Source organism: Olea europaea, chromosome 16 (assembly GCF_002742605.1).
Source record: "Olea europaea var. sylvestris chromosome 16, O_europaea_v1, whole genome shotgun sequence".
Lineage (NCBI taxonomy): Eukaryota > Viridiplantae > Streptophyta > Magnoliopsida > Lamiales > Oleaceae > Olea > Olea europaea.
In genome coordinates this window covers 6134171-6153655 of record NC_036252.1, presented here as the reverse complement: position 1 = coordinate 6153655, position 19485 = coordinate 6134171, and the positions used below count along the sequence as shown (strand labels likewise).

The following is a 19485-nucleotide window of genomic DNA, read 5'->3' as shown; positions in this document are numbered from 1 at the left end:
TTTGGTTATAATGATAATCGAAAAAGATGCGTACGAACAAGATATCAGCATTAAGAACTTCACTAAAAAAGGAGCCCAAGCAAGATTTTATTAAAATGCTAAACTTGAATTAGTAGAAATTTTAATTTTAATTATTTTATGGAAGATATTTTTCTTCAATCTGACATGTCACGTTCTTATTGGTTTAGTTGACCACCCGGGACGTGTCTCTCCACCTTAGCAATACTGAAAATCACCTGCAGTTATTACAATTGCTGAAGTCAGAACTCTTCTTCACACGACTCATACCGTGATAAAGACAAAAGCGTTACTTCGTTCATGGGTATAACTGTATAAAAAAGGCAAATGAGAAATGAAAACAAGTAAACGCGTTACTCATCGATCCCGTCCCGCTCTCAACTCTGGTATGTGTGAAATTTACGCACGCTGAAGGAGTCTCCGATCTGCGTGTATTAACTGAAAATCAGTTCTGGGAGAGAGAAGGATAAACCCATCATTTTCAAGGTTTCTCATCCTTCACATGTTATTACGTGCAAAATCATTATTTTTGTTTGGATTTTGTGGGAAGAATCAAGGTCTTTGATTATGTTAATTAAAGATTTCAGTTATATGGGTTTTTGATAATCAGTGAATTCAGAGAAATGGGTTCTAGTGTACGAGTCTTTGATTTTGTTATTTGATCCCGACTTGTTCATTTAGGAAATCTGGAAAAATTGACTTCTTGCTTCTTTACAGATAAAGATTGAATTTTCCTCTGACTCACAAGAATTATGCTGTTGCAAATTTTAATTGATTATATGAGAATCTGGAAAAAGTTTGATCACATATTTTTTCCTTTTTCTTTGGTTGAAAGATTTTGATTAGATTGCGGGTTTACATGCTTTGCCTTGTAATTGGTTATTATATTTTTCCTTTGGAATGTGTCACAGAGTTTCTTTGGAGTGGACCGGAGGGAAACATTTGATAGTTCTTTACAATGAAGAATCATGAGCGTCTGGCTAACCTTGCCTTAGCAGGTATTACATGACACACACAAGCGCGGTATTTATAATGTTGGTCTTTCAATTTGATTTAACGACTAGAATCTTTTTGTTTTTTGGTTTGATTTTTCTCTTTCTGCATATTAAGGCTATGAGTATTCGCCTGTTAAATAACTTCAATTTACAGTTTCTCCCACCAAGTGCATTTCACCATGATTTTGTTTTATCTTTTTATTTGGAGCTTTTTTAGTTTGCTTGACATACTTCTCTTATTGCTACTTCTGAATTGTGCATGAATGCTATGCATGTATATTTGTATGCGTGTGTGCATTCATTCTCAATTTGAAGTTTAAATACTCGCGTTCAACTGGATAAGTGTAAAATACCATTGATGTGGCATATTAGTTATATTTTCTTTATGGTCTAATCTTAGTTATGTGTTGTTTATCATGATTGCAGGTTTGACTTTAACTCCATTGATTGTGAAGGTAGACCCGAACTTGAATGTTATTTTGACAGCATGCCTAGCAGTATATGTAGGTTGCTACCGTTCTGTCAAGCCAACTCCACCCACCGTAAGTGGAACAGCCCAATGTCTTTCCAGCAGATTCATTATTATTTATGAATTTTTGTTGACCTTTACTTACATTGCACAATGGAATCTTTCAGGAGACCATGTCCAATGAGCATGCCATGCGGTTCCCCTTGGTTGGGAGTGCAGTACTGCTGTCATTGTTCTTGCTCTTTAAATTTCTGTCAAAAGACTTGGTTAATGCAGTATTAACTTGCTACTTTTTCGTACTTGGGATTGTCGCTCTTTCGTAAGTACTTCCAAGTCGGCTATTCTATTATGACAAGTTTACTTTGAATAACTTTTCATTAGACTATTGAAGAATTAAAATACTTATGAATCCATCTTACTCCTCTATTTACTTTTTGTAGGGCAACATTGTTACCCGCAATTAAACGTTTTTTACCAAAACGTTGGAATGATGATGTCATAACCTGGAAGTTTCCATATTTTCGATGTACGAACTCATTAATTCTACGTATCTGATTCTTTTTAGTTCAAGGATTGCGATCGCATATTGCTCTTTAATGTATGCATTTATTTATTTGTCTTACCATCAAACACTCAATGAATAAGATGAGGAAAAACTGGGGCTCATTCTCTTCATGATGAAATACTAGTAACATATTTTCTTTGCAGGATTGAAAGAACAATGATTCTCTTCTTTGATAATTACTGTTTTCCATGCCTTTACTAGAAATTGTATTGGGCTTATTTGTAATGCTTGCATTACCAAAGGATGACATATAATTTTGTCAAGAAAGGCAATTGTTACATGGAAGCTTCATTATAGTTTATATCTTTAGCTGCTATGAATTTTAATGTGCGAGATACAATGAGTTCTTCTGCTAGTCACAGGTTTTTAACCCTCTGGCGTTCATACTTCTGTATTTGGATTCTTTTGCTATGTTCTGACATTACAGAGAAAATATGCTGTATGAAGGTTGAAACTTGGATTTTGGTCAAAATGAATGCTGATTAGTTGGTCAACTGGGTTTGTAATTGTTGATTAAATAATAATGAAAGCTGCAGTTTGATTTATAAATGCTGCTTGATGATGTCTGTGTTTATTCTATGCATAATTTATATATACTTGTTCAGATGATATTATACGAATTTAAGTAAATTTATGGTGGAGTATCTCTCAGATTATGCACTTTTGAAAGTAAACATGTCATGATGGCTTTGCCAATTGCTAATCTCTGAGTTAAAACTACTAACTTTTTGTAAATATAAGTGTGATTTGCTCACTGTAGATAATATCAGTCAGATAGAAGACTAGATTAGCTTACGGTTTGATAATTTTAACACATATTGCTTGCAATATGCAGAATGATATTTTTTTACACGTTTGTTGCACAGCTTTGGAGGTTGAGTTTACGAGATCACAGATTGTTGCAGCGATTCCTGGAACTTTCTTTTGTGCATGGTATGCTTCACAGAAGCATTGGTTGGCTAACAATATTTTGGGCCTCGCTTTCTGCATTCAGGTTTGATGTTCTGGCATTTTTGTCATACAAATACACAAAAGTTTCACCATGTAATGTTCTCAAGGTGTAAATGCTACTTACAGCTGTATGTACTGTCTTTAAATCTTAATGTGTACTTGTTAAATGTCAAAATGCCTGCCTAAAATATGTTAATGAATTTCATATTCAATACAATAAATTTTGGTATTTGCGTATAGAACTTAGGGTAGGTTTGGCATTGCTATACTTTTTTGTTTTAGCTGGTCAATCAAACTTTTTATCCAGACATTTAATAGGATATGTAACTTACTAAGCACTTACTATCTATTCATTCTACAAGATGCACAAGCATATAAGCATGTAAAGTGCATGCATATTAAGTTAAATTTTTATTTTATTTTAATTTCTATGGTTTGGGACGAAGTACTCATTGAATGCTTTTAATGAGATGATTTTTTTTAATTTTTTTTTTAATTTTTATTTTTTTTTAAATTGCAGGGGATAGAAATGCTTTCACTTGGTTCATTTAAGACTGGAGCCATCCTCTTGGTAAGAAAGGAATTTTGAGCTAGACACTCACTTAATAGCACATAGCTCCCAATCTTTGGCCTTTTGTTTTTTCCCTGTATATTTCTTCTTATTATTGTTCTTTTATTTCTATTTTACTCGGATAAAAATGTTCTTGGCTGGTTTCTTTTGAGGGTGTGCGTGTTGGTTGGGGGAAAGGTGAAAGTGAATACATAAATAGCTTAGCCCCTATTTGGTTTTGATTATAATCAGATTTTTAGTAGGTTTTGATAAATGTTGATGAAATGTGTGGTCGAAAAGTTGATAAAAGTTGTGGATTCTATGAAATGTGTGGTTAAAAATGTGTTTGGGGATCAAACAAGGGCTTAAAGTTGTTTTGTTGAGAGGAGGAAAGAATAAGCCAATGGCCCTTTTCATACAGTAGGCATAAATGGGTCAGTGTGAACCTGTGGATTTATAAGATATGTACCCTTTTACTTTTGTGTTTTGTGTTTCGTGCTAGTTCAAGCAACATCTGGTTGTCCTTTATTAAATGCATAGCTTTACAAATTGCAGGCTGGGCTTTTTGTATATGACATATTCTGGGTCTTTTTCACTCCAGTAATGGTTAGCGTGGCTAAATCTTTTGATGCTCCGATAAAGGTTAGTGCTTCTTGTTGATCAGTATGTCTACATAGCATAGTGTAGATTGAATATATCTTGCTTGATGTATCTAACACCCTTCTATAATCATGTTTCACTTTTTGCAGCTTTTGTTTCCTACATCAGATTCTGCTCGTCCATTTTCAATGCTTGGTCTGGGAGATATAGTGATTCCTGGTACGCACTTAACTAAAATTGTGAATCTTTGGTTTAGTCAAAATTCTATTTTCCACTTGCTGTGGATACATGCCATATGTATGTGTGGACAATGTGAATTTGGGTTGAGATCGTTTTTCATCCTCCTTTTAAATGGTTAAATACACAGGTGGTCACTAAACCTATAGGAAATTCCATGTCGGTCAAATTGGTAACTTAGTTCAGTCATTTGTCAACTAGGACGCCATGTTTGCTTTTAAGTTCATCAAACAGACAGACGTGGAATGTTTCAAATTGTAATAAATGTTTAAGGCCTCGTTTGATTCTCATTTTTATCAAAATGCATTTTTCTCTCTTCTTTTTAACCACACACTCTTCATTAAAATAATATTACACGTAAATCAATTTTTATTTATTTATTTATTTATTTTTTAATTTTTCATCCACACATTCTTCATCAATCTACTATTCTAAAATTCATTTTTCCATAAAAATGGGTGTCAAACATCCTCTTAAATTTGGTGAGTCAACTTAATGAAGTTTAAGTCTAGTGACCAACTTGGAAAAAAATGAAGTTTAGTAACCAACTTGGAATTTCTCTAAAGTTTAATGACCAGTAATGTCTTTAGTCCTTTTAGCATGCAATATGTATTTTGTCTATCTCTATTTTATACTCATTGGATATGGTGTGCATGAATTTTCTTTCCTTCCATGTTAGGTTTTCACAATAGATGCACAATCCTTAATTCCTTATATATGGTCATGTTTGAATAAAATTTCGAGGTTTACCTGGACTTTTCAGGCATCTTTGTGGCACTGGCACTACGATTTGATGTTTCCAGAGGGAAAGAAAGCCAATACTTCAAGAGTGCTTTTCTAGGATACACATTTGGTTTGGTGCTCACAATTGTTGTCATGAACTGGTTTCAAGCTGCACAGGTGAGTATCTAGAATGTGTTCTTTCAGTTTTATTTAATTTTCATGAAAGATTAAATTGAATGAATTATCTCCACAAGTTATCTTTATATCTCCAATATTTTAATTTTACTTCATAACATATGCTCTGTCTTTTTTCCAGCCTGCACTATTGTATATTGTACCAGCTGTTATTGGATTTTTGGCTGTGCATTGCATATGTAACGGTGAAATTAAACCTGTAAGTCTTTCTTCGTTCTTGTTATTTTTATTATGATGTGTAATATTGATATATTTGAATTGCAAGCATATTAATTTTCAGTTTAACTAATTTTCTTATTTGTTATCTTCAAAAGTTCATTATGAAATACTTCTATTTATTTTTTAACAAGTGAGAAAATCATGGCAAAATGGAAACTACTCCTTACTAGCATAATAATCAAATGCAGCCGGTTGTCTGGCTGTCACATAACTGTTGAAATATCATTTGCGCGGTTCTAAATTCCCATTCCAGTATTTGAAAATGACCCTAAGCTGGAATATACGTTACAAGCCGTATATATCTCCAGTCATAATAATCCGTATATATCTCCAGTCATAATAATCCTGTACGTACTCCACCTATTAGCTCTATACTTAAACATGCAATATTCCTTTACTTCAGATAAAAACCTATCATCTGCCAATTCCTTGCCCTGGTGCCCTGGCCTGCCAACCAATTTGTACTGAATAACATTCTCTCTTTAAGGCCATATCCCACCACAGTCATTGTATGACTTCTATTTTAAACTTGCTATGGTGAAATTGTTGGCTGGAGCTTCTTTTCAACTGAATAATATAATTCTTCCCCATAAAAGTGAAACACAAGGATCTTGTGTATTTGTTATGTATATTGGTTCATTTCTTTAATCTTTGAAATGACTGTGTATGTAATAATCTAGAAACAGTTTGGAATTTGATGCATATAAATTTTTTAGTGAATGGTTGGTACTTGAGACATTGCCTATGGCTCCCTTCTCCCCACTTATAGTTTTGCCATACCAATTCCATTATTACAACCGTTTAAATTTTTCATATACAATTTGAGCTTACAAAAAGCTGATCATTTATGGGTAGCTTTGCGGATGTATAATCTGTTGGTTGATTTGTTACTGAACAATTTATTGTTCTGTGCAGTTGTTGGAGTTTGATGAGTCTAAAACTCCCAGCTCCAAAGAAGCTGATGATTTAAAATCGAGCAAAAAAGAAGAGTGAAATGGACACCTTGGACAAGAACACCAAGGATTCATGAACACCAGTACCATCTTATGCAAAAGCAGATTGTTGTACTACATTTTTTGACTTTATCATTAATATCAGTAGCCCCTTAACAGTCAATCTTAAGATTTTGTAATAATGCTCAACCATTCAGATATATGCTTCAATTTTGCTTGCTTTGCCTGGGGGTATTCATTAGGCTTGATCACAAACTAGCTTAATGTTGCATCCTTTTTTATTATTTTCTATTTTATTTTATTTTATTTTTTTTATTTATGGGCACGTCGATTATTCTGTCTAGGATAAATATGATGAGCTGAATTGAAATGCATGTTTGAATTTATATATTCTAATGAATGAAGCAAGAGGCATTTTGTAGAATAGTTTGGCTTCGTTTGGTTGGGCTTTCGAAAAGTCAAATGTATGCTTATGAGACAGACTACTTGTGAACATGTTTGGATACATTTTTGAAAGCATTTAATTAAATTAGAAGAATTATTAGAAAAAATCGATCTAAGATAGCTTTTTCAAGAAAGTTTTCTATAAGAAGCAAAAACAAAAAATCTCTGCAAAATGTGCAATTTGTGTGGTAAAGAAGTTGGCTTTGAGGAGGTAGAGCTTGAGCTTGTTTTTCGGATAAGGTAATTAACAAAATTTTAGGTTTTCTTTACGTGGTGCACTACTATTCTATTCTAACTCAAGATAAGTGCATCTTTCCCAATAGACAGTAACAGGATGTAACATTTTCCCATACAAGCATTTCATACAAAACCAACTTTTTCTTACCTCAGTGAAATCCTGAAAAAATTCTTAACATCAAATATAAATAACTTCGTATGGACAAGAACATAACCAAATGGATTTTCTTGTTAAATACAGTGTTCGTACAAGAACTTGATAATCTTACAACGTGATAAAATGTCAAACTCTACAAACTAGCTGCACGACGTTTAAATACTAAACTGCAGGGATTTCTCCTACCGACTACAATTAGAACTCGTTTCTGCACTTCTAAAATCTTCGCTAACACTAGATGGCTTCTTCACAGCAGACCTAAAACAGAGTTGTATTCAGTGAGCAAAAAATATTGCAATAGTAGCTATTGGTGCACGTTAGCTCACATCCAAAAATGGTCATTTATCAGTACAGCAGACCTAAAACAGAGTTGTATTCAGTGAGCAAAAAATATTGCAATAGTAGCTATTGGTGCACGTTAGCTCACATCCAAAAATGGTTATTTATCAGTCTAGAATACAAATGGTAAATCTGAGAACCACGAATAATCACTGTTGTAAATGGTATTCTCTTTCTCAAACTATGTGCACGTCCGACGATGTGCAATGGAGAGGATTATTAGAGGAGAGCCAAATCGGAACGTGATTAAAGTTCATGATCACCATATAATGCAATAATATTTCACATGAATCCTCACAAAAACATATACAGGCAGCAGCTAGATTTAGGATAATGTATCAGTTCAACCTCTTAACATGATGTGCCCATGGTTGGTTATCTAGAACTGAGGATCCCTTCACATGCTGCTGAAGAAATTCACCCTTTACTCTTTTTGCAGCCTAATTGTAAAGAAAAATATAGAGAATAATAAAAATGATATATATAGTATTTAGCAAAATGTAAAGAAAAAAGTATTGGTGTGAGCACAAACTCACTCTTATTTCATTCTTCAGGGACATCTTTACACGAACTGGCTCACAATTGTCATTCACTGCCCTTGTTTCTCCAAAATCCATGCCACTCTACACATCGTTGTCAAGCACAAAAAATATCAGAACCTGAGTAAAAACTCGCAACTGATTACAAAAATATGCAATTGGAAAGTAGACCTTAATAATTCCCCGAGAAAGCCCTTTCTCTCTGTTATAGTGATATTCTTTGCCTTTTATGGTCAAATTTGAAGACTCGTGCTCAATGTAATCATGTTGGCTAGATACAGAATCCTCATGTGGCTTCATTTGGCGGTCGTCCCTGCTCTTGAAACCTGGTCTATCTCTTGCAAAACCCTCAGAAAAGTCCTCGGAACAATAATCACTGTGATTGGACAAATTTGGCTTCTGCCCAAATTTTTGCTGTAAGTTATTTCCGGGAATATCAGACCAATGGCGCATTTTGAAACTGGTTCTATCCATGTCAGAGTAACGAGAGACTCTGTTGGAATTGTATTCATATCCCTGTTAGGACATTAGAATAAAATGAGATACAATTAACTATTAAGTGAAAATGAAATATAATATCCATGTTTATGCGCTATAAGACAAAGGGAGACTTGGTAGCTATTGCACAAGCCATGCTATAGCTCGTCAGTTGAAATATTAGATTGATGGCTACCCCAAGAACTTCCAGAAAGAAACAAATGTTCATCTCTCTCTAATGGCATGTTTGGTAAGGAGAATTAGACACTATTGGACAATTTTAAAAAAGAAAAAGAAAATAAAACCTTGTTTACTCTTATTGGGTACCACGATCTGATATTTAGTACCAAACATGCGCTTAGTGCACTCAGGTAAATGAACGCAAATTTGGAAGTCTTGTTAAGATGTTTGGAACTTCAAAACCATTAATCTGAAATGAACAAGATTGACCTCTATCATCAGCAAAGGTATGGTCAGAATTTGCAGGGTCATACAACCACAGAGAAGGGGAAAATATACGATGAGCTCGGAAAAGAAAAGAAAAAAAAAAAAGTCAAAGTTGAGCAAATTGCGGCTGCGATAGTATCAAGAGGCTAAATAAAGCCGCGGTCCTTAACACTTGGGCTTTCACTAAGGTGCCCTTGATTTGAATTTTTGAAATTCAAACTAAGGGCTGAGGTGCAAAAATTCAAACCAATGACTGAGATGCACCTACCTTAGCTCCTTTTTTTATCCTTGCCTACCGATAGCATAAATCTAAAATTTTTGAAATAGTCTTCACCAACAAAAAAAAAGAGAAAAAAAAAAAAAAAAAAAAAAAAAAAAAAAAAAAAAAGGGAGCCAATCAGATGTTCGCCATAGCATGTTGAGAAAGAAATAGTATCATGTTGTCCATAATAATCAGATCAAAAGTCCCATAAGGAAAAAAAAAATCATATTAGTCCCCTGACATTGTTATCTCAACTGTAATTGCACTGCCACTGTTGCCTCACAATGTAACCAATTCATCCAGGCAGAAAGATGGAAGCCTAGAAATTTCTAGTTTGAAATTCCAAATCAAAGACACACTAGTAAACATTCCGAAACAAAAATACAGTATCAGACATTTCAACAGTTGAGATGATAAAATAAGTAACATTTTCCAAATGAGCAAAAGAAAAAGAAAAGGTCCATGAAATCCATTCACCTTGCCAAAATTAGGATGCCTCTGGATTTTTGAATCATCAGGCGAGGCTAGTAGAAAAGGTTCTCCATCATAGTAAGGCTCTGAAAAGAATTTCACATTAAAAATGGAGAGACAGAAAAACGCGATGAATGACATCAAAGTAGATCGGATTCGCATTTGGACCTCACAGATGTAGAGGTAAAAAAGAAAATCCCAGGCCAGTAATATACTGGCATGGACAAGATTTGTATATCTGACCAAAAGGTAAATATGAAACAGTTAGTTCACTATATACAGACATGGTGTGCTCAGACTGTTTTAAGGATCAATACTGTAATCTATTTGGGGATTTAGCGAACAACTACTGCACTTATGACTTAATCAATGAGGGAATAATGGTGTTACACCACAGCCAACATGGCCATCGAACATGGAAGAACTGCACCCACTGACCTGCCTTGCCAAGACAAGACCTCAAAAATTTTAGAAAAAGACCAAGCGAAGTTCAATCTCAATTTTCAATGTATAAAATAAGGAATATAAGGTAGCCAGAAAGTTCATATCCCCCCGAGATTAGCAATAAGGTGTTTTAGTACTAGAATGCCCTAACTCAGGCTATGCAAAAACACTCTGCTTTACACTCCAAAAGGATATGATCTAATCTAAAGTCCAAGAACATGACTGAAGCGTCGAGTTCAAGCCATTGCATGGTTCGTCAGCAAATTCAGGAGATATGAGAACCTACCCTCAGAGGGTCTAACTCATTCCCATCTATAAAATCTCCTAATCAATCACTTGAACTAGTTCCACGGGAAATTTTTATCAGTTGAAGAAACTCTATGTGCAGCTCCACTTCAAAAACTCCCCCTTCAACCCCTCATTCATTGCAATGAACTTGTTGGCACATATACATATCATCAGTTATCTGATTTTATTAGAAAACTAATAGCAATTTCAACAGTCAATACAAATTTTTGACAAACTTCACAGCAAATTCCATTTCTTCTACAATAGAGAGAGAATAATATAAGTTTCATTTTCTGAAAAACAAATTCACTTTCTGCAGTACACATTCAACTCTTGCTGAAATAGAAAATTAAAATAGAAATAGTACCCACATGAGGGAAAGGGGATTATTTATTTCTTATTTTTCACAAAGAAAACTTTAATGTGAATTGTAGTGGTATAGAATAAACTGAAGGGTGAAGAAATAGATGAATCCAACTATTCTAACTCACCATTATCAGGATCCTGCATTGAGGACTCAAATGCACCAAATGGAAGTGGGTCAAATTCAATACCAAGTGGCGGACCATCCTCTCTATAATGTGTCCCTAGCTGCCTCTTAACAGCAGTTATAGCGGGGTTCTCAACCTGATCCTTCACTTTCAAGTAACCAGATGGGCCAGGCCTAGATTTTACATGCTTGGCATCCACAGGAATCTTTGGTGTTAGGTACCTTGAGGTTGCCATATCAGAAGGATCCCTGTTAGGATGGGAAGAAATGTTCCTTATCAAAGAACTACTTCCTGATGATGCATCATCTGTAGGATCATAGTTTCCAGTATAGTGACTGCCATGCTCATAAGTAAGCTCTGCAGCAGAAAATTCTTGGACAGTTAACCTCCCACTTTCAACTTCCCTGGTATCAGAATTCCTATCATCTCCCTGCTTTGTGCTACCACAGGAATCTTGCCTATGTCCACTGCCCCGATCCTGTATACCTCTGCTTGAACGATCCTGCCTTCCAAATTCATAGGTTTTTTCATTTGACAACCTCTTGTCTTTCAACCTTCTATGACAAAACCACCCAGAAATTTGCTTTTCTGTCAATCCTGTTGACTCGGCAATCTGTAATTTTAACGATTCTGTAGGATATTTGTGTTCTGGGAAAAATGTAACAAGTTCTTCTTAGAAACCATGTCTGAGGATGATATATAATAGGAAGGCCGGAGATAACAAGAAGAGTAAGTTTACCATTATAAAGTTTCTCCAACGCTTCAACCTGAGCACGCGTCTTGACTTTCCTTTTCTTATTATTCTCAGGAAGAGCTTTATCATCCTCCGAATGCATGTCGTATAATTCTAGACAATTAACAATGGAGAAGAATGGAAGTAAGTCCCAAAATTACCTGCTACAGGGGAAATAAAAATAGATGTGCAAAATGGTGGTCAACAGTTTGCTTGGAGTCATAGACCTACCGTATAAAAATGGTGCAAGCTGCAAAGATTGAATGATTTGAAGGTTAAGCTTAGGACTATACCCAACACCCATCGAGACTTCCGGACGCACATACTCAAATCAACAAATTAAAAACCAACTTTCATAAAGTTGTCTCACATTTTTTTTTGACTAGAAGCAAAGATAACAAATGATGTTCTCTGAACGTGAAGGAAAGTAATGTGTTGCTATGTAATTCACGTGTTTTCTTTGCTCACTCACACATCATATTATAACAACGTTTTTGCCAAAAAGTAACTAATCAAATAAATTCTGGAATCCCGTGCACCATTTTTACCTTATGCCCACAAGCTCAAAGTATTATCAAGAAGTAACTTTTCTTATTGCAGTACCAACTAGAAGGCCAAAAGGGCTGACTAAATACTAACAAGTCTATCGACAATCCAAAGAATTTTCTACCATAAAAGCATATCCTAACAGACATAACCTTGACATTGAATTCAAAAATAAAAATGATAGGCGTACATGAGAAAGAAACCCAAAACCACTAGATGTTAAATCCCTAATCGAATCAATAAAATGAAAAATGGTTAAACCACTGCAAGTGCAAGCTCTGCTACTTCAGTGACTAAAAGTACCTACATTTTATCTAGTAGCTTAGCTTGAGCTCTATTGTCATATAAAGACAATGACCAGCAATTAATATTCACATGATGATCAAGAATCCTCCATTGACTTGTTTTCATGATAAATAATTGTGGCAGATTTAGCTTTCATAACTATACACATTCAGATAATTATATCAATTTCCCAATTGGTTCATTGTATTCCATGCCATTTCCAAATACGTAATTCATTCTTCTTGCAAAACAATACAGACAAATCCTCCACATATATTAAACTACTTCAACGATAAAACCTGAATATCTTGCCATTTCCAAATACATCATTGTTAATTCATTCTTCTTGCAAAACAATACAGACTAATACTCCCCATATATTCAACTACTTCAGCGATAAAACCTGAATATCTTGCATGTTCCAAAAAATCGCACAGGTACAATCATAAAACACATAATGGTACCTTGTGCCTCAAAGATTATACCTAGCTCTCATCTACCTTCTATGGCACCATCAATTCCCATATCCAGAAAATGATATACACGCATCTGTGTGTGTTTCATACAATCAAATTTCTAAAATTGTTATAAAATCCAATTTAAGACAAATACCAACGAAATCCCATACATAAAAATCAAAGCCTGGACCTGATTAGCACAGAATGCCCACAAATATATTATCAAAAACAAATTAAATAAACAGATAACCCCTAATCCAGAATTCCAATAGTATCAAGTCCTGAAAATGAAGACATCATAACAAGTCAACCATGATCGGAAACGAAAAGATGGGATTACAAATCCGTACCTTCTTCCATGATGCTTCTGCGTAATTTTTCCTGGGTTTTTTACTTTTCAATTATTCCTTCAACATTTTATTTCAACCCACAATTGGCGGAGAATTCGAGAAATCCTAGATCAAGAAAGAATCTTTGTGGGTTGCATCAGATCTTAAATTGATAAGCATCTAAATGGAAGACCCCATATGAGAGAGAGGAGACCAAAGAGAGATTTATTGTTTCTTGGTCAAGAGAGAATTAAATTCTGTCCTGTGTATAATTATTCTTGATGTCGATTTGCAGTTTTTTGCTTGGAATTTCATTCTTCTCTATTTCGTTTTGTTTTAATTTCTAATTCATCTATTTTGTTTGCTTGTCAATCAATTTGATATCAACCCGATCAATACTATAATTGTATTGATATCCTACAGAAAATAGGAACCTGCTGTTCTTCAGCCTTCTTTAATAACCAATTTATTTTATTAATTACTTTTAAAGATTTTAAGTATGCGTCAATTAAAAAATTCTCATTCCTTATTTTTCAAGAATTTTCATTTTGTATAATTTAAACTATTTTATATGTACAGTTAATATGGCAATATAGATGGGAGTAACAAGAGACTGACTTGTGGAGTTTCATGTGTGTTTTTATATATAAATTGAAATATCCATATGTTGGTTGACTCCAAAATTTTACTAAATATATGCAATTTGATGCTCAATTCAATTTCATGGTTAAGTATGGAAAGAGAAATGGATATAATTATTTGCACAAGTTATCACTTTCATTTCATTCCTTTCATTTGCTCTGTCAAATGGTCGCGTACAATCTACTCGTGTAATTTGCCTAGTGTTATTTCAGTCAAGACACTAACTTGCTATCTTTTTTCGTCTTTGCTCTGTCAAATGGTCGCGTACAATCTACTCGTGTAATTTGTCCAGTGTTATTTCAGTCAAGACACTAACTTGCCATCTTTTTTTGTTTAATCCTAGTCATTCTGAAAGTATAATGTTATAACCATGTATTTATGTATGTACGTATGCATATATATTTCTGAAACGTTTGAGTTCGTATTTTAAAAAAGTTAATTAGTTCTTAGCAATACCGCCCAAAAATATTATTTATTTCGTACGCATAATTAACCTAAGCACAAATATTGTTTATTTTATTCCGTAAAATTGAGATCTATCTTGAAAAACTTGAGCTCTGATAATGTTTATTTTGTTCTCTTTTTCTTGATTGCTATTCACCCTTCTATTAGAGTTTGGGGCTAATAGTTTTATATTTTTGAACATCTTTCGTGTTAAATTACTGTTTTTTATTTAATAACATATTTCACCTATTTATTTATTTTATTTTTAAATGGAAACTTAAATGTAGGATATCTTATTAGGTAGTTTCCTTCGTTCCTAAACAAAATTTTTAGGAGTTAGGAGTCACATATCATGCAAATTATACTTGTATATAATTCAATATATAAATTGGAGAGGGAAAAATTTTTAGGACCACAAATGGTGATGTGGTACAAAAGGGATTGGACTTCATGGCAAAATGGGATCGGCGTAAGAAAAAATAATTTAGAGGAAATTTGGAGTTGTCGATTTTTGACGAATTTGTAGTCTATTCGGTTGGAACGGCTGAAAAGTTGAACTCAAAGGCTTCGCGTTTGACGTAGGACCAATTTCAGGTAAATTCCTCCGTTTTGGCATTTTTTCCTTTTTTGGTAATTCTCATTTTGAGTATATCTCAATCAAATAAATTCGGATTTACATTCCGTTTGTTGGAAAGTAATCCAAAAGATTAGGACTATTAATTTCCTTCATTATCTTGATTTTTTCCATTTTTGGAAAAAAATCTTATTATTATTATTATTATTTAAGGGAAAATTTCATAACTAAGAAATTAATTAAGGCACATTTCAAAAACAAAAAAACAAGTTTCAAATTTCTAAAATCAGATTTTTATTAAAAATTATTTATAATTTAATCAGTTAATTAATTATTTTATTAATTAAATATATTTAAGTCACAAATCTATACAATTTGGTCACAAATTAACAATATAATTAGTTACTTATTATTTTTTGGTCACAAATCAAAAATTTTATGTCACAAATTTTTTTACATTCACAATTCAAAAATTTTGTAAGTTACAGTTTTTTCGTTGGTCACAAATTAGAAAATTAATTAGTCACGGATTAATTTTTAGTCATGACTTATCATATTATTGGTCACAACTTATTTTTGGGTCACAAATCAAAGAATTTATAGGTCACATAATATTTTTGGGTCACGAATCCAAAAATTTTATAGGTCACAGATTTGTTCGAGGTTACAAATCAAAATTTTGTAAGTTACAGATCATATCATTGATAACAAATTCAAAAAATTATAGGTCACATAATATTTTTGGGTCACAAATCTAAAAATTTTATAGGTCACAGATTTGTTCGAGGTCACAAATCAAAATTTTATAAGTCAGATCACATTATTGATCACAAATTCAAAAAATTATAGTTCGCAGAATATTTTTGGATCACGAATCCAAAAATTTTATAGGTCACGGATTTGTTCGAGGTCACATATCAAAGAATTTATAGGTCACAGAATATTTTTGGGTCACGAATCCAAAAATTTTATAGGTCACAGATTCGTTCGAGGTTACAGATCAAAATTTTGTAAGTTACAGATCATATCATTGATAACAAATTCAAAAAATTATAAGTCACATAATACTTTTGGGTCACGAATCTAAAAATTTTATAGGTCACAGATTTGTTCGAGGTCACAAATCAAAATTTTATAAGTCAGATCACATTATTGATCACAAATTCAAAAAATTATAGTTCGCAGAATATTTTTGGGTCACGAATCCAAAAATTTTATAGGTCACGGATTTGTTCGAGATCACAAATCAAAGAATTTATAGGTCACAGAATATTTTTGGGTCACGAATCCAAAAATTTTATAGATCACAGATTTGTTCGAGGTCACAAATCAAAATTTTGTAAGTCACAGATCATATCATTGATCACAAATTCAAAAAATTATAAGTCACAGAATATTTTTATAGGTCACAGAATATTTTTGGGTCAGGAATCCAAAAATTTTATAGATCACAGATTTGTTCGAGGTCACAAATCAAAATTTTGTAAGTCACAGATCATATCATTGATCACAAATTCAAAAAATTATAAGTCACAGAATATTTTTAGGTCACGAATCAAAATTATAGGTCACAGCACCGCATACACCACCACTCTACAGCCACCAACACTGCACCACCACCATCAACACTTATGACCACCATCTCACTGCTGCCTCCAGAACCACCACCACCGTCGTCATCAGAACCACCACCACTTCCCGATAGTTGGTCGTAAAACCCCCGAGGTCACAAACACTTTCATACCACACCGCCGCCACCACGCCACCGCTACCAAATGCTCAAACTATCATCAACCAAAAAATCCCCAATCTTAGTGTCATCGTCGCCGCCACACCACCACCACCACCACCACCAAAAAATCGTGGCTACAATGCGGGCGATAGGCGCACTACTGTCGCGGAGAGTCGACAGCACCAGGGGGATGACACCAACGGAGAAGTTGAATGAAAAGAGATAGACTCCGGTGGTTCTACACACGATCGTCGCTGTCAGCGATCGTGTACAGTGTTGCCGCTGCCGCTACATGGTGTCGTTTGGTTGGGTCCAGAGCCGTCGGAGAGAGAAGAGGGTGCGACGCCGGGTAGAGAGGCCGTGAAGAGAGGAGGAGAGGAGAAAGTCATTAGGGTTTTGAAATGAAATTTATATAATGAATGTTTAATATTTAAATATAAAATTGTCTGAAATAATTAATATAAATTTTTTTTCTGATTTTTGAAATATTAAAGTTCCAATCTGTTTTAGGAATGTTGATTACTTAAAGTATGAGATTGTGTAATTTCCACTAACTGTTATTCGTGAGTTTATTTGACGCTAAATAGTAAACATTAATTTTCAAATAGCAATTTCTTTTATTTTTGGGTTAAGGTATTTTATCTTGAAAGGTCAACATTATTAGGAGTAGTCAGTGGCGAATCCAGGACCAGAGTTCAGCTAGGGCGGATCATTGACCGTTGACCTTTTATACAACTAAAATTTTAGATTCAAATTGATTCTAATATTTGTCTTTTTATCTCTATCCCCTTCTTATTCAACGACATTCTCTCTGTCCCTTCTTAATTCTTATTCTTCTATTTTCTTCTTTCACAGACGAACCACAATCTACAGTATCACTTAGTTACTTAATACCTTTCTTCTAAGTTTTGTAGATTATTCTGCATTAATTCTTGTTTTACCATCGCTCAATCAAAATTGACAACTTGCATTTAATTCAAAAGTCAAAATAAATAAAAATATGCTCTAAAAATATAAATTGCTCAATCACAATTGATAGACTCAAATCCAGTTCTTTCCAAAATGGACCATTCCTTGAAATAGATAAATAACTTTTGAACTAGCACAAACACACCATACAAGTAACAAATAAAGTATGATTTTGCAAAATTTAGTTCCAAAAAAAGTGAAACAGAAATTATGTGATCCAGTAGCATTCTATGATCCAGTAGCAGAACCTCCTCCTCATCAAGCGAGGAGAAATCTAATGCACGCTGACCAGTTACTAGTTTTAGACTTCTAGCGGTAGCAGAGTAATACCATATCCAAACACGTCCGTCTTTTCAAAAGATTTTCCTGTAGACAAATAGTCGAGGCAATGTGTTCGGCAACGGTAATAGCATCAGTGTTCAGTTGTTTGTTGCTCGTTGGGTTCAAAAATCACAATCACAGCCTCGTAGAGTTGCAGGGAAGAACAAGGGTTTGCAAATTGCAAATGAAATCTGCCTTTTCAATTGGGATGTCGACTAATTGAGGGTTTATAATTGGGATTTGGGCCTCATTTTATTTAAAAAATAAGTGGCCCGAAAAGGCCCAAAACTTAAACAAAAAACCCTAAACCTTCAAAGCAGTTTTCCTTCCTCCTCCTACCTTTCCAGTTTCCATTGACTACCTCTGTAAATTCCACACTAGCGGACCGACGGCCACTGCAAACTCCGACAGATCCAACACGTGCGGCCGTGCCCCCTCGTCGGGTGCTGAATCCGCCACTGGGAGTAGTCCAAGTCCTTATAACTTGATATGTGAAATTTTATCCTTTGATATGTCCCCGCAAGATAGTGACCCGTTTGAGTAATCGGATTGAATTGTTCGTTGGAGTTTAATGGGCTCTAATATTATATTCCATTTTAAAATATCAACCTCATTAAGAAGAGTAGTTCAAACCCTGATAAGTTAGTCTATGTTTTCTTCTTTATTCGATATTGAATTTTATCCCTTAATAAAGTTCACTCCGGGTCACCAACTTTTGACGGAGGTGCATGATTGAATACATGCCTGGCCATAATTGTCGTTCTTCCTCTTCTTGCCTCATGGCTTCTTCATCAGTGAGTTGTAGTGAATCTTTCCTAAAGTTTGGCTTTGAGCCTTCCTTTAATGTGGCACGAGTAATTGCAATAATTTTGTTAACCGACGTGTTAATTGGTCGGAAGTAATGGGGATGAAAATGAGATGTCTAACTTCATGTATTCGGTTCCCTAAAGAATTTTTGGTGAGAGAACATAAAGAGATATATTTGTGAATATAAAATTAGAATTTGTATAGTTAGCTTTCGTTGATGAGACGCATTTGCAAATATGTAGGTGTACATATAAAAAATCGAAGTGCAAGTAATTATGGTGACGGTGAACACAGTTTCAGACTTTTAGTACCTATTGATTCTAGTTCAGTATCCACATTGAAGACCTCCAAGTAATGGCACAGGTATACCTGACCCAAACTCATCTATAATTCTCTAAAGTATATAGTGAATCGTCAAAAGGATACATTTGTACCTTACTACATTCGTCAAGTATACATGATACAATGTTGCATATTGAATGACAAGTGACCCTACTGTTAGTTTTCTCTTGGGTTCTTTGTGACACTAGTAAATATATATGACATTCCTCACAGAATTGACACTGCATTGTTC

The 19485-nt window shown here is 34.2% G+C and overlaps 2 protein-coding genes across 3 annotated transcripts; one reads left to right on the top strand and one right to left on the bottom strand.

Annotated features, from left to right (window-relative positions):
• Positions 1 to 292: 292 nt before the first annotated feature.
• On the top strand, positions 293 to 6779 carry LOC111411902 (signal peptide peptidase-like). Its single transcript, XM_023042560.1, has 12 exons — positions 293 to 504; positions 932 to 1016; positions 1440 to 1555; positions 1650 to 1801; positions 1923 to 2008; positions 2914 to 3041; positions 3519 to 3569; positions 4104 to 4190; positions 4298 to 4367; positions 5149 to 5285; positions 5425 to 5502; positions 6438 to 6779. The coding sequence occupies exons 2-12, from the start codon at positions 977 to 979 to the stop codon at positions 6513 to 6515; spliced, it is 1023 nt and encodes a 340-aa protein (XP_022898328.1). The 5' UTR covers positions 293 to 504; positions 932 to 976; the 3' UTR covers positions 6516 to 6779.
• A 576-nt stretch (positions 6780 to 7355) lies between these two features.
• On the bottom strand, positions 7356 to 13839 carry LOC111411901. Of its 2 annotated transcripts, none has more exons than XM_023042558.1 (8): positions 13444 to 13839; positions 11811 to 11918; positions 11072 to 11719; positions 9855 to 9934; positions 8363 to 8707; positions 8189 to 8275; positions 8001 to 8092; positions 7356 to 7571 (listed from the first exon to the last, which is right to left on the bottom strand). In XM_023042558.1, the coding sequence occupies exons 1-8, from the start codon at positions 13451 to 13453 to the stop codon at positions 7496 to 7498; spliced, it is 1446 nt and encodes a 481-aa protein (XP_022898326.1). In that variant the 5' UTR covers positions 13454 to 13839; the 3' UTR covers positions 7356 to 7495. The 2 variants fall into 2 exon arrangements, with proteins under 2 accessions (XP_022898326.1, XP_022898327.1); XM_023042559.1 differs by lacking the exon at positions 13444 to 13839 and adding an exon at positions 12036 to 12054.
• Between the last annotated feature and the right edge of the window lie 5646 nt (positions 13840 to 19485).